General features: G+C 37.0%; 2 protein-coding genes across 2 annotated transcripts in view; both read left to right on the top strand.

The window, feature by feature from the left end:
* LOC132110970 (cAMP and cAMP-inhibited cGMP 3',5'-cyclic phosphodiesterase 10A-like) overlaps positions 1–13,003 on the top strand; it is a 192,685-nt gene that overhangs the window by 147,339 nt on the left and 32,343 nt on the right. The window contains exons 9-13 of the mRNA XM_059518121.1: positions 6,272–6,330; positions 6,661–6,712; positions 7,630–7,772; positions 8,784–8,876; positions 12,752–12,938. Coding sequence (XP_059374104.1) covers positions 6,272–6,330; positions 6,661–6,712; positions 7,630–7,772; positions 8,784–8,876; positions 12,752–12,938 — 534 coding nt within the window. The remainder of the gene's footprint in view (positions 1–6,271; positions 6,331–6,660; positions 6,713–7,629; positions 7,773–8,783; positions 8,877–12,751; positions 12,939–13,003) is intronic.
* The window catches only part of LOC132110972 (vesicle transport protein SFT2A-like), a 277,590-nt gene that overhangs the window by 243,583 nt on the left and 21,004 nt on the right, over positions 1–13,003 (top strand). The window lies entirely within an intron of this gene.

The following is a 13,003-nucleotide window of genomic DNA, read 5'->3' as shown; positions in this document are numbered from 1 at the left end:
AAACATGGCTGACTGACAAAACAGCTGGGAATTTTCATTTAGAAGATTACAAACATATTTTTAGATGTAGAGAGGGAAGGGTGGGTGGAGGGGTTTCTCTGTTTATCAATTCTAGTCTACATTATAAAGAAAGATGTGACTTTGAAAAGCTTTTTAATTCTTCTTCGGAAGTAGTAGCAGTAGAAACTAAATTAGCAATAATTTTATGTATCTATAGACCACCTAATTGTGACCTCTCTGCATTTATTACAGACATCTCAAATGTATTGGACATCATTTCTAATGAAAGGAAAAATTGTTACATAATGGGTGACTTTAACATTAATATTGAAAATAGTCAGGGAAATATGTTAATTCAAGAATTTACTGATACTATGTCTTCTTATAGCTTTAATCCTATGATTCCAGTTCCCACCAGAGTGACTAATACCTCAGCAACTCGTATAGATAATATTTTTTACTAATGTGTATAATAAGACTATGAAATCCGGTGTCCTGTGCATTGATGTGGCTGATCACTGTCCCATATTTTTGATCACTGCTGATGAGACTGAAAATTGCCCCCCTATACAAAACGTTAAATATAGACGAATTTTTAGTGAAAGAAATTTGATAAATTTCAGACACGCTGTAAGGCAAATATCATGGAGTGAAATTTATCAAAAAGTAGATACCCAGAAGGCCTTTTCATTGTTTATAAAAAATGTTACTCAGGTTTACAACTCGTGTTTTCCTCTCCAATCAGTGCCTTTGAAGCGCAAATTGTCCAAACCGTGGATAACTCCAGTTATCATAAAGTCCATGAAAATCAAAAATAAATTATATAAAAAATACATTCTTTGTCCTACTCCATTTAATTTATTGCAATTCAAAAAATATAGAAACAGATTAAATCATGTCATAAGAGGAGCAAAAACCCATTATTACAATAGGAAATTGGTCGAATATAAAAATAATGCATCTTCTTTATGGAGAACCATTAACTGTATTCTTAATAAAACACATTCTAAAAAGCATTTACCAAATGAATTTAAGATTGACGATTCTATTGTTTCAGATCCGCAACAAATTGCCAAAAGATTTAATGTCTTTTTCTCTGATGTAGGTCCAACATTGGCTTCTAAAATTCCACCTAGTCATTTTGGACCACTAGAATACATGAATTTTCTAGTGTCTGAGGATTTTAACTTTACTTCTGTTACCGAGGATGAGATTAGAGATATAATTATCAATTTAAAAGACTGTTCACCGGGACATGATATGATTGACAGTAAAATATTAAAAGCAATTTATCCCGATATCATTAAACCATTACTTTATATTTATAATCTTTCCCTAGACCAAGGAATTGTACCTGTAGAGTTGAAAATGGCGAAAATTACACCAGTTTATAAAGAAGATGACCATGCTATTTTTAACAATTATAGACCAATTTCTGTGTTACCAGCCCTGTCCAAAGTTCTCGAAAAACTTGTTTACTCAAGATTAATTAAACATCTGGACAAAAATAATATTTTATATGCACACCAGTATGGTTTTAGGAAACAACATTCCACTTACATGGCACTTGTCCATTTTTTGACTGAGATATATAAAGCAAAAGATAGAAATGAAAACACTATAGGTATTTTTCTGGATCTTTCAAAGGCATTTGATACCGTTGACCATTCCATCCTGTTAAAAAAACTTTCACATTATGGTATACGAAACAAGTCACTACTCTGGTTCACCAATTATCTTTCAGACCGATATCAATCTGTTAATTATAATGGGACAGAATCCCCTTTCCTTCTCCTTCAGTGCGGCTTACCGCAGGGTTCCATCTTGGGTCCCTTGTTATTTTTATTATATGTTAATGACCTCCCTAATGTCTCAGATAAACTTTCTAAAATTTTATTTGCAGACGATACAAGTGTATTTTATTCCCATAAAAATCCAGAAATCTTAATAAAAGTAGTTAATGAAGAACTTGACAAGTTATCTACTTGGTTCAAGTCCAACAAATTGTCACTTAACATAAAAAAAACAAGTTACATATTGTTTGGTATTAAGTCTAACACATTTAAATCTTCAATGAAAATTCAAATTGATAATATCTCCATTAACAATGTTAGATCTGCTTGTTTCCTCGGCGTTATACTAGATGACTCTTTATCTTGGAAACCTCAAATTAGTGCCATAAGTACAAAAATAGCCAAAGTGGTCGGTATATTAGGAAAAATACGGCATTTGATTAACAAAAAAGTTGCAATTATGTTGTATTATTCAATGTTGTATCCATATATCAATTACTGTAATGTTGCTTGGGCTAGTACCCACCCAACTAACTAGAATCTATTTCTCGACTTCAGAAGCGAGCTTTAAGAATAATATTTTGTGTAAATCGTAGACACCCCTCCCAATCACTGTTTGCTCAGGCAAGTATTCTTAGTGTTTATCAAGTGAATCAGCTTCAAATTGCTTTATTAGTTTATAGCTCTATAAAAAAGTTATTTCCTCAGCATTTTTGTAATATTTTTATTCTTAATAATGAATTTCATCAGTATCCGACTCGTAGTAGTCGTCTTATTAGGCCTCCCTACTCTCGTACGACTCAAACACAGTTTAGTATATTATACAGAGGGTCAAAGGTATGGAATAGTCTTCCCCCATCATTTGTTGAGGTTTCTAAAGAACAGTTTAAACAGAGAGTAAAATTATTGTTACTAAGTTGTTTGAATTTTCCGTATGGGTTTGTGCTTTAAATCCAATTTTACATTGTTTTACAATATGTTTTTAATTTGTTAAATATAATTGTTCCTATGGAGATTGCCACTAATTAAGCCCCTTGAGGGTTTTTCGGCAATTGTCCATTACATTCTTTTTGTGAAATGTATAACACTGTTTGTTTGTTTTTGTTTGTTTGTTTTTTGTTTTTTTTTAAATGTTTTTTGTTGTGAAAATAAAATCAAATCAAATCAAATAGTGTCAAAAGCAGCACTGAGGTCTAACAAGACCAAAATACTGCATGCACCGGAATCCGTCGTGATAAGAAGATCATTTACAACCCTAATTAAAGCAGTTTCAGTACTATGCCTTCTTCTAGGTGATAATTTAACTGAACAGCCACAACACGCTCAAGAACTTTAGCCAAGAATGGGAGGTTGGAAATCGGCCTGTAATTGGATAAATCAGATACATCACAACCTGTCTTCTTAGGGACTTGTGTAATGGCAGCTATTTTTAGTCCTGGAGGAACAATTCCAGAAGTCAATGACAAGTTCACAATTGAAGTCATAAAAGGGCAGATTGATGCAAGGCAGTTCATGATGACCGAGCAGGGAACCGGATCTAAAATACTGGTTGTAGAGTTCATGGACTTCACTGTACTTATAATAAAATCATCTCCGACCATTTCAAAGTTTGAAAAGGTAGTAGTTGGGAAGTTTGAAGGCTGGATATTAACTAGCTCAAGAGGAGTGATGGTATTTAAAGTGCTATATATACCCTCAACCTTACCAGTAAAATAATGAAGAAACTTATTACACTGGTCAACAGAGGAATGAACAACGGCCTTAGTTGGTTTGAAAAGATTGTCAACAGTCTTAAACAGTCATTTAGAATTAGTTGCAGCGTTACCAATGATGCTTGAATAGTAGCACTTACGTGCAGTACTCAAATCAGAATGGTAAGCAGACTGTTGTTCAGTGTAAAGAAGCCTGTGCACCGTCAGGCCAGATATTTTGTACTGCCGTTCTAATTGTCTTCCGGCAGCTTTCATTAAACGTAAATCCGGAGTAAACCATGGACAGGGTTTCCTAAAAGTAACAAGCCGTTCTCGCACAGGTGCGAACTCATCCAAAAGTGAGGAAAGCATGGAATTATAAGTCCATGTGCTTGATGTTGCAGAATTTGTTAGTGTGCTCAGAAATGGATCGTGAAGACGTAACATTTATGTAAAAAGTAATAAGTCTATGGTCACTTATAATCAAGTCGATACTATCCAGAGATTGGATACCAACACCGGCAGAACACCAGCCTATGGGTCGGAAAAATAACATGCTGTTTAAAGTCAAAACCATCCAAAATGTCCAAAAAGGTAGCAGTTTTGACACAGTTTGGATTATCAATATGGAAATTGACATCACCGGTCAAGACCATAGACGGACAGAGTGGACTAAGAAGTGTCAGCAACTCAGTAAACTCAGAAGAAAATAAAGGATTAGGTTTTGGTGGACGATAAATGAGCAGCACAAGAACAGGTGAAGCACCATTGACTTTAAAAACAAGACATTCAAATGATGAAACAGTAGGAGCATCAATAACATCGATTGATATATTTGATACAAATATTGCAGCCAAGCCAACACCCTTAACTGAAGCTCGAGGCACGTCAATATATTTATATACAGATGGGGCACACATGTTCAAATTAAGATTAGTCATTGTCTTTATGCCAAGTTTCACTGAGACAGAGAATATCAATTTTCCTGTCAAGGATAGTGTCAGTGATAAGTGCCGTTTTATTGTTTATTGACCTCGTGTTTAATTGAGCAAGTCGCATAGTGCTACAGCACACATTCGCTGCGGGTTTTTGAGAGAGAACCTCAGGATAGCGTAGGTTACCATGGCCGATTCGATGGTAACCAGAAGTACGACGCAGCGAGCGCCTGCGGTTCGACCAAAGTGCATTGACTCCAGCAACCGGCAATAGAGTGACTCTGACGAGAGCCTCTATGATTATAACTAGGCCGTCGGAGGATCTGCATGGAACGCAAAGTTTGTATGACGCTGATATCTGGACGGCCATGGTGTCCCAGGGACAAAAGATCAGAGAGAGAGTACCTCAGCATGGTGAAGTCCAGAAGTTCGGTCCACTGCTTTACGCTGGTTCCTGATAAAATCAAATCGCAAATAATCCAGGTGATCATATGAAGTCGCATGATAACATCCAAGAGTTTTTACACAGGATGAAGCAGGATGTAGCAGGATGAAGTAAAGTCCCATGTTTACTGCATCATCCATGGACCTGTTTGCTCAGTAAGCAAACTGCAGGGGTCCAGTAAGGGTCCAATGATTTCCTTCAGATAAGCCAGAACCAGTTTTTCAAACGACTTCATGATGACAGATGTCAGAGCCACAGGTCTGTAGTCGTTAAGTCCTGTTATCTTGGGTTTCTTTGGAAATGGGATGATGGTGGAGCGTTTGAAGCAGGAAGGGACTTCACACAACTCCAGAGATCTGTTGAAGATCTGTGAAAATATGAGGGCCAGCTGGTCAGCACAGGTTTTCAGACAGGCTGGTGTAACACCATCTGGGCCTGGTGCCTTTCTTCTTTTGTTTTTCCTGAAGACCTGGTGTACATCATCCTCACTGATTTGAAGTGTAGGAGGGGGAGAGGGGGATTGCAGGAGGTGTTAACAGTTGAGTAGAGAGATGGTCAGAATGGGTGTGGGGGTTTTGAAACCTACAAAAAAAACTCATTCAGGTCATCAGCAAGTTGTTGATTCACCTCAGTGCAGGGGGATGGTGTCTTGTAGTTTGTGAAGGCTCTCAGACCTTTCCACACTGAAGTTGATTGATTGAAAGTGAACTGATCGCGTAGACCCTTTTAGCCACTCTAATCTCTTTATTCAGTGTGTCCCTGGCCTGATTTTCCCTTTATTTTCCACTAAAGGGTGTACAAACTGTACTGTGCAAAACACCATTAGTCTTTTCACCCACAAACATATGGTTTTAAGACAGTTATTTCTATCTTTTGCAGTAGTGTACCAGTAGGAATTATCAGTTTACATTTCCAAGCATCCCTTTTGCCTTTAACTATAATAATCCAATGAAATTTGTGCATGTTAAGGAGTCTGAAGGCAGCCAGTGCTGTTGTCAGACTCCTGGAGCATACAAAAATATCACTGGATTATTATGATTAATGGCAAAATGAATGTTTGGAAATAGTGCTGGCACAGCACAGCAAAAATTGAAATAACTGGTTAAAAATAGTAATGGCCTAAGACTTTTGCACAGTGTTGTACCATAAAAATACATATTAATACCAAAATGGTAGAGATCTATATCTTTTGGAAAGGTACCACCCCACTGACAGCTTTTGTACCTTTTTTTCTGAGAGTGTACTATTTTTTGTGTATTATCAGTGTTTTACACTGAGATTATAAATCACAACTTGATAAAAATATCTAATTGAAGGCTAGTGATCAGTTACAAAGTCATGTCAGTTTAGACACAGACTTGCCGTGATTGCTGTCTTTTAAGCTTTTTGTTCATTTTTCGCTCACAGGTCTGCAGAGGTCTTGCCAAACAGACTGAACTAAATGACTTTCTCCTAGATGTGTCAAAGTAAGTTTTTTTATGCATGAAAAAGTCTCTTGAATCTCATTAATATCTTTAGAAAGTCTCATGAATCTCATGAAATGTGTTCAGAACATGTTCAGGTCTTCATAAAAAAATTATGATTTAGAATTTTTTTCCTTAAAAATAATCTAAATGTGTATATATATATATATATATATATATATATATATATATATATATATATATATATATATATATGTGTGTGTGTGTGTGTGTGTGTATGTGTGTGTGTGTGTGTGTGTGTGTTATACTGTGTCTTTGTGTGACATGATTATCTCTTGATTAAACCTTTCCCTCCTTTTCGATTTTAAACAGAACATACTTTGACAACATAGTGGCAATAGATTCTCTACTTGAACATATCATGGTGAGTAGGTTCTTCTTCTTTCTATAAGGTCACATGCTTGGTCCTGAGGACAAACAAGTCGACCAACACCAAATACATCTCTGCTAAGAACCATCTCACCAGTATTGGGCTTGTTAAATATTATTTTTCTTGTTTACGCACATGTTTGTGTTATCTAGATCTCACTTCCACAAATATTCATAAACTCCAAGTATCAGATTTCTGGCCCCATCAGGTCTCTGTCCCCTCCTTCCTGTTGAGCAAAGCAGCACAGGAAGTGATGCAAATAGGTCAGGGAAAGGACAGAAAGTCAGTCTGACACGGCTCCAGCATCTCTCTGAGCTTTTGGCATTCCTCTCAGGGATTCATTCAGATTTTTTCCAAACACATACTTCCAAAAGCGGAGGTAATATTTACCTAATTTATAAATAATAGTTAAATGAATAAAATGTCTGTCTTAGTTTGAAGCGATTTCTTGCTCATCAGCAGTTTCATAAAACATGTTTATCTTGGAGAGGAGAAGACACGATGTGCCACAAGTTTGTGAAATCTTGAGGGAAGGATAAGTTCCTCAGTTGCTATTCTCACACAGACACATGTAAAGGTTGACTGTTTTTTCAGTGGCTAACATATTGCATATATAATAGAATTTAATGAAAGCAAATGAGATGTACACTTGAAATTAACACTTAAGTCACACATCATGTACTCAAAATGTACTATAAATTTAAACAATCTATTATCTATCAACAAGGTTTTATTATATGAAAGGCTTGAATAACATAACCAAACTAATTCTGGTTATCAATGCTGATAAACTGCAGATTAACCACACTTGCATAGTAATGTTGTTTAAATGAATTCTTCGACAAACATGCACATTGCATTCTGTCATGGGTAAATGTCTTTGAGGAAATGCATGTCTATTTGTGTTTCAGATATATGCAAAAAACCTGGTTAATGCAGACAGATGTGCGCTCTTCCAGGTAGATCACAATAATAAAGAGCTGTACTCTGACCTGTTTGACATCGGGGAGGAGAATGAAGGGAAACCCGTTTTTAGGAAAACCAAAGAAATTAGGTGAGCATACAGAAATCCTCACTCAGTCATATTTGGGTCTTAATATCCTCGTAAACTAACAGCTGAATGTGTTTTTTTTGTGTGTATTTATATTAACTTTTATATTCTTACATAGAAAGTTATGCAAAGTCACAAAATTCAAAATTCAGCAAATCTAGTACAGCAGGTTGTACAACGCATGTGGAGATGATGACAGTGCATGAATTGTTTGAAGAGCTGACTGCTTTGGGGAGATGCCTGGTTGTTGTAGCTAAACCACTGGATGCACTTAAATTCATCTGTGAAAAAGGGATGGAATTAATTTTTCCAAATGCTTTTGTAGCATTGAGAGTGCTTTTCACTCTTCCCGTCACTGTGAGCTCTGGAGAACGCAGTTTCTCAAAGCTTAAACTGATTAAAAATTATCTCTGAAGTACAAGTTAAACTCGAGGACGCAATCAAAGTGTTTGCCGCTGCGAAAGCCCGACACGTACGCTTCTGAAATGTAGGCTATTAGTTGTGTGAATGTGTGTTTGTGTGTATCAGTCAAGAAAAAAAAACGAAACCTCCAGTACTTATGAGCTAAAAAGTTGTGTGCATATGTTTAGTTTTATTCTGTACACTATCTATTATAAAACAGAAATTATATGCAGCTGTTGAATTGTGTACTTTTTTCACACTGCAGTATGAAAAAAAAACCTTTTGAAACCATGCTTACACGTTTTTCTTTTTTTAGTATAATTTTATAGATATATTTTTTTTATTTGTTTACATGCATCTTAAGTATACTTAAGAGTGTGAGGTGGGGGCGGCACGATCGTGCTCTGCCTAGAGCGGCATTTGAGCTTGCGCCGGCCCTGCTCAGTGGTGATGCCATAGTGCAAAAAAAAAAAAACCTTCATAATGGTCATAAACATTGGATTTGTTTTTGATTTTTAAGATGAAATGTGACCAAACATGTTTTCATCCCTAAATATCAGATTCTAAGTAAACTTCATACATTTGTAACTGACATTAAACACTCACCCCCAGGTTTTCTATAGAAAAAGGAATAGCAGGTCAGGTGGCAAGAACAGGAGAAGTTTTGAATATTCCGGATGCCTATGCAGACCCCTGTTTCAACAGGTAATGAGGATTTTCATTCTCCATTCCAAAACGCATGAGATTTCTTTAAGCAACTTTGTTAAGAACCAGGTCACACATTAAGCAGTTAAGTCTGGATGAATGACCAAAGTAAGATACAGTAATACAAAATTTTGCACTATGACACCTTGAGCTCTTTAGACAACTGATTGTAAAGGTACAGTGTCATGGCACAAACCTTGTCATTTTTTAATCCAGAATTAAAAGACAGATACCAAAAAAACAACAACAAAAAAACAAACAAAGAAATAAAGTATAAGTTCTTATCGCCTTGATTCAAAAATCTCATAATAGTCATAATATGTTATTTAAAAACTATTTGTGCATCATAGAATTGTTCATTTATATTTAAATGTTTTGGTGAGCTTGACCCGGAAGTTGCGTGATATGGGTGTGGTTGTAGTTGTTAAAGTGGACATGTCAGATAAATGGGACTTCTGTGTTTCTGTAAATCTGCAATAAGGTGATTATGTTAAACCCAGATGTGCCAACGTTAGAAACTGTTGTGTGTTTAACTCAATCATATACAAGCACTATGCTTGTTCAGCTCTCTGTGTGTGGGTGCACTGGTTTGGGGGGTTTATGAGTACACAAATTTGTATAATGACATGGGTATGACTCAGGTATTATGATATGAAGGTTGTTTATGAGGTCCCCATAATTCAAAGGGCTTAAAAACATACTAAATTGTGTGTATTTTGTTTTTGTTTTTGTTTTTTATCTAAAAATGCAAAAACTTTCCTGTGAGTGGTAGATTTTAAATACAGTTTGTACAGTATAAAAACCATTTTGCCTATGGAGATTCCCCGTAAACCACCAATACCCAGAGATGTATAAAGTACTAGAGACCCAGACTTGAGTAAAAGTACAAGTGCTCTATCAAAAAAATGACTTGAGTAGAAGTTGAAGTGCTCTTTAAGCACCACACTTAAGTAGAAGTACTAAAGTATTCAACATTTTTTGTACTTAAGTATTGCAAGTAGTCTATTTGAAAATTTACTACTCAAGTACTGAAAGTAAAAGTACAAGTATTGTGTTCTGTAGTTATTAAAGAAATTAGCCAAAAGTTTGAACATATTGTTTTTACTATTTCAAATGATAAACCTAAAGGACAATCACAATTCCTTTGACTGTAACTTTTTGTAAACAAAAAACAGATTAAAGGGTTAGTTCGCCCAATTTGCAAAATTATGTCATTAATAACTTACCCTCATGTTGTTTCAAACCCGTAAGACCTCCGTTTATCTTCGGAACACAGTTTAAAGGCCGTGTTGCAGGGTAAATTTTTTACGAATTTGTGCAATTTGCTTGATGGTAATAAACATTTAAACTGTTATCCATTGTATTTTATGTTGTTGGGTATCACAAAACGGAATATAATACGAAAAAGTAGGTACTATCTTACAGCGGTCTCCTTTCCCCCATAATGCATTGCATCACGTCACGTTGGGGAGAGAATTTACCAAAGCCCGCCTTGAGAGCATTGAGAGTGACTAGAGAGAGACGAGCAGTAGACGAGAGTATTCAGATAGCGCAGATTATAGATAAATAGATAAAAACATAGATATATATAGATAGATAGACAGACAGACAGACAGATAGATAGATATCGACCAACCGCGACCCAAACGCACTCACTTCCCTACAGCACAAGCTTTTCAGCGCAGTTTCCATGGGACAGCACCGCCCACACAAGCACCTGCCAAACACAGCGACACAAAATAAAAAAAATAATATATATATATATATATATATATATATATATATATATGTGTGTGTGTGTGTGTGTATGTGTCGTTATTGTGCACTGCTGCTCGTAGACTAGCTCCAGTGCTCATTGCTGCGATGCTAAACGATAGCAACTCACCAGGACACTTCACCAACTCTCCACTCATTCTCTTCGGACCATGCATTTAATAAGCTTTGACGGACATCAGTTCTTGGCAATTCCTCATTTGCCCTCTCACGTCTGGCAGGTTCGAAATTACACAGCTGCAGGTCATCATACATGTTGGCTCTTGCCACCTCTTCCTCATCCCAGTCAGTCGCTATAACGTTAGTTCTGATGCTACGTTCCAGGCAGGTTTTTGAGCTCGAAATCACTATTTCATACCACGACTAACGACTTTGTACCGTTCCAGGCAAGTTACGCCAAACTTTCTGAGTGCAAGGAATTGTAACTAGATTTTTTTTTTATTGCAACGGTACATTGACCTAAAAATCGCTTTTTCAACGTGTGCCACTTGCATAAACTGCATCCATAGCCAGTATTATCCGTAGGGGCTGTCATTGTTGTTTCGCGTGCTGTGTGACCTCGGAACTCGGAGTACATCGATCTAGTACGAGACACGAGTTCACGGGTGGGAAGTCACGAGTTTGATTGCCGTTCCTGTGCACTCCCACGGGTTTAAGGTTGGAAAAACAAGGGTTACGGGTTGCCTGGAACGCGGCATCATACTAGACTGAGGCTACCTTTCCTCGACTTCTCCCCAACGTGACGTCATCGCCGAGTTGCATAAAAAAAACGTTAATACCAAAAACTTAAAAAATAGGTCTTTAAGACTATTTTTGAGACATTTTAAAAATGATATACATATCTTGAGTGATTTATGTACCCATTAATCGAAAGTGGTGGTTAACCTGCAACATGGCCTTTAAGATATTTTAGATTTAGTCCGAGAGTTCTCAGTCCCTCCATTGAAGCTGTGTGTACGGTATACTGTCCATGTCCAGAAAGGTAAGAAAAACATCATCAAAGAGGGTCAGTTAGAATTTTTTGAAGCATCGAAAATACATTTTGGTCCAAAAATAGCAAAAACTACGACTTTATTCAGCATTGTCTTCTCTTCCGTGTCTGTTGTGAGACAGTTCAAAACAAAGCAGTTTGTGATATCCGGTTTGCGAACGAATCATTCGATGTAACCAGATCTTTTTGAACCAGTTCACCAAATCGAACTGAATCGTTTTAAACGGTTCGCGTCTCCAATACGCATTAATCCACAAATGACTTAAGCTGTTAACTTTTTTAATGTGGCTGACACTCCCTCTGAGTTAAAACAAACCAATATCCAGGAGTAATGCATGCACTCAAACAGTACACTGACTGAACTGCTGTGAAGAGAGAACTGAAGATGAACACCGAGCCGAGCCAGATAACGAACAACAGACTGACTCGTTCACGAGTCAAGAACACTGATCTATAAATATAACTTATATTATAGATCAGTGGTCAAGAACCGTTTCTGTCAGACGTGTCCGATTCGAGAACCGAGGAGCTGATGATACTGCGCATGTGTGACTCAGCGTGAAAGCAAACCGAAATTCTGAACTTTCTGAACCATTACGTCAAGCGCAAAAGAACCGGTGAACCGTTTTCTTCAACTGGTTTATTGAATCGAACTGTCAGAAAGAACTACTGGTGATTCGAAAACCGATGCAACCGGTTCTTGACTCGTGAACGGGTCATTATCTGGCTCGGCTCGGCTCGGTGTTCATCTCTCTCTTCACAGCAGTTCAGTCAGCACGCGCAGTCTTCTTAATCGCTTGATTCGCTCAATGATGTGCCAGCTTCATCAAACCTGCCATCTACAGTTCTGTTTGTAATGGAATGATTCGTAACATTTTTATAATTGTAACGAGTAACGATTCAGCACATAAAAAAAATATCGGAGTAAAAGTATTAATCTCATCGAAAATATGTACTGAAGTAAAAGTGGAAGTAGGAGAAAAAAATAATACTTTAGTAAAGTACAGATACCGCCTTTTAGTACTTAAGTACAGAAGTGAAGTAGTTCTACTTCGTTACTATACATCTCTGCCAATACCAGTGTGTGTGTCTTCTGTTCTGCTTTTCACAGAGAAGTAGATCTCTACACTGGCTACACGACGCGGAATATCCTGTGCATGCCAATAGTCAGCCGCGGGAGTGTGATTGGTGTTGTACAAATGGTGAACAAGCTGGGAGGAAGTGCCTTCACTAAAACTGATGAGAACAACTTTAAGATGTTTGCCGTCTTCTGTGCTTTGGCCTTACACTGTGCAAATGTAAGTGTGCAGACCTCGAGTCTAATAAACCATCCGTTGGTCATAATAACACCTTCTAGAGAATG

Source organism: Carassius carassius, chromosome 30 (assembly GCF_963082965.1).
Source record: "Carassius carassius chromosome 30, fCarCar2.1, whole genome shotgun sequence".
NCBI lineage: Eukaryota > Metazoa > Chordata > Actinopteri > Cypriniformes > Cyprinidae > Carassius > Carassius carassius.
Note: the sequence above shows the minus strand (reverse complement) of the source record. Positions and strands in the feature narration are given on the sequence as shown.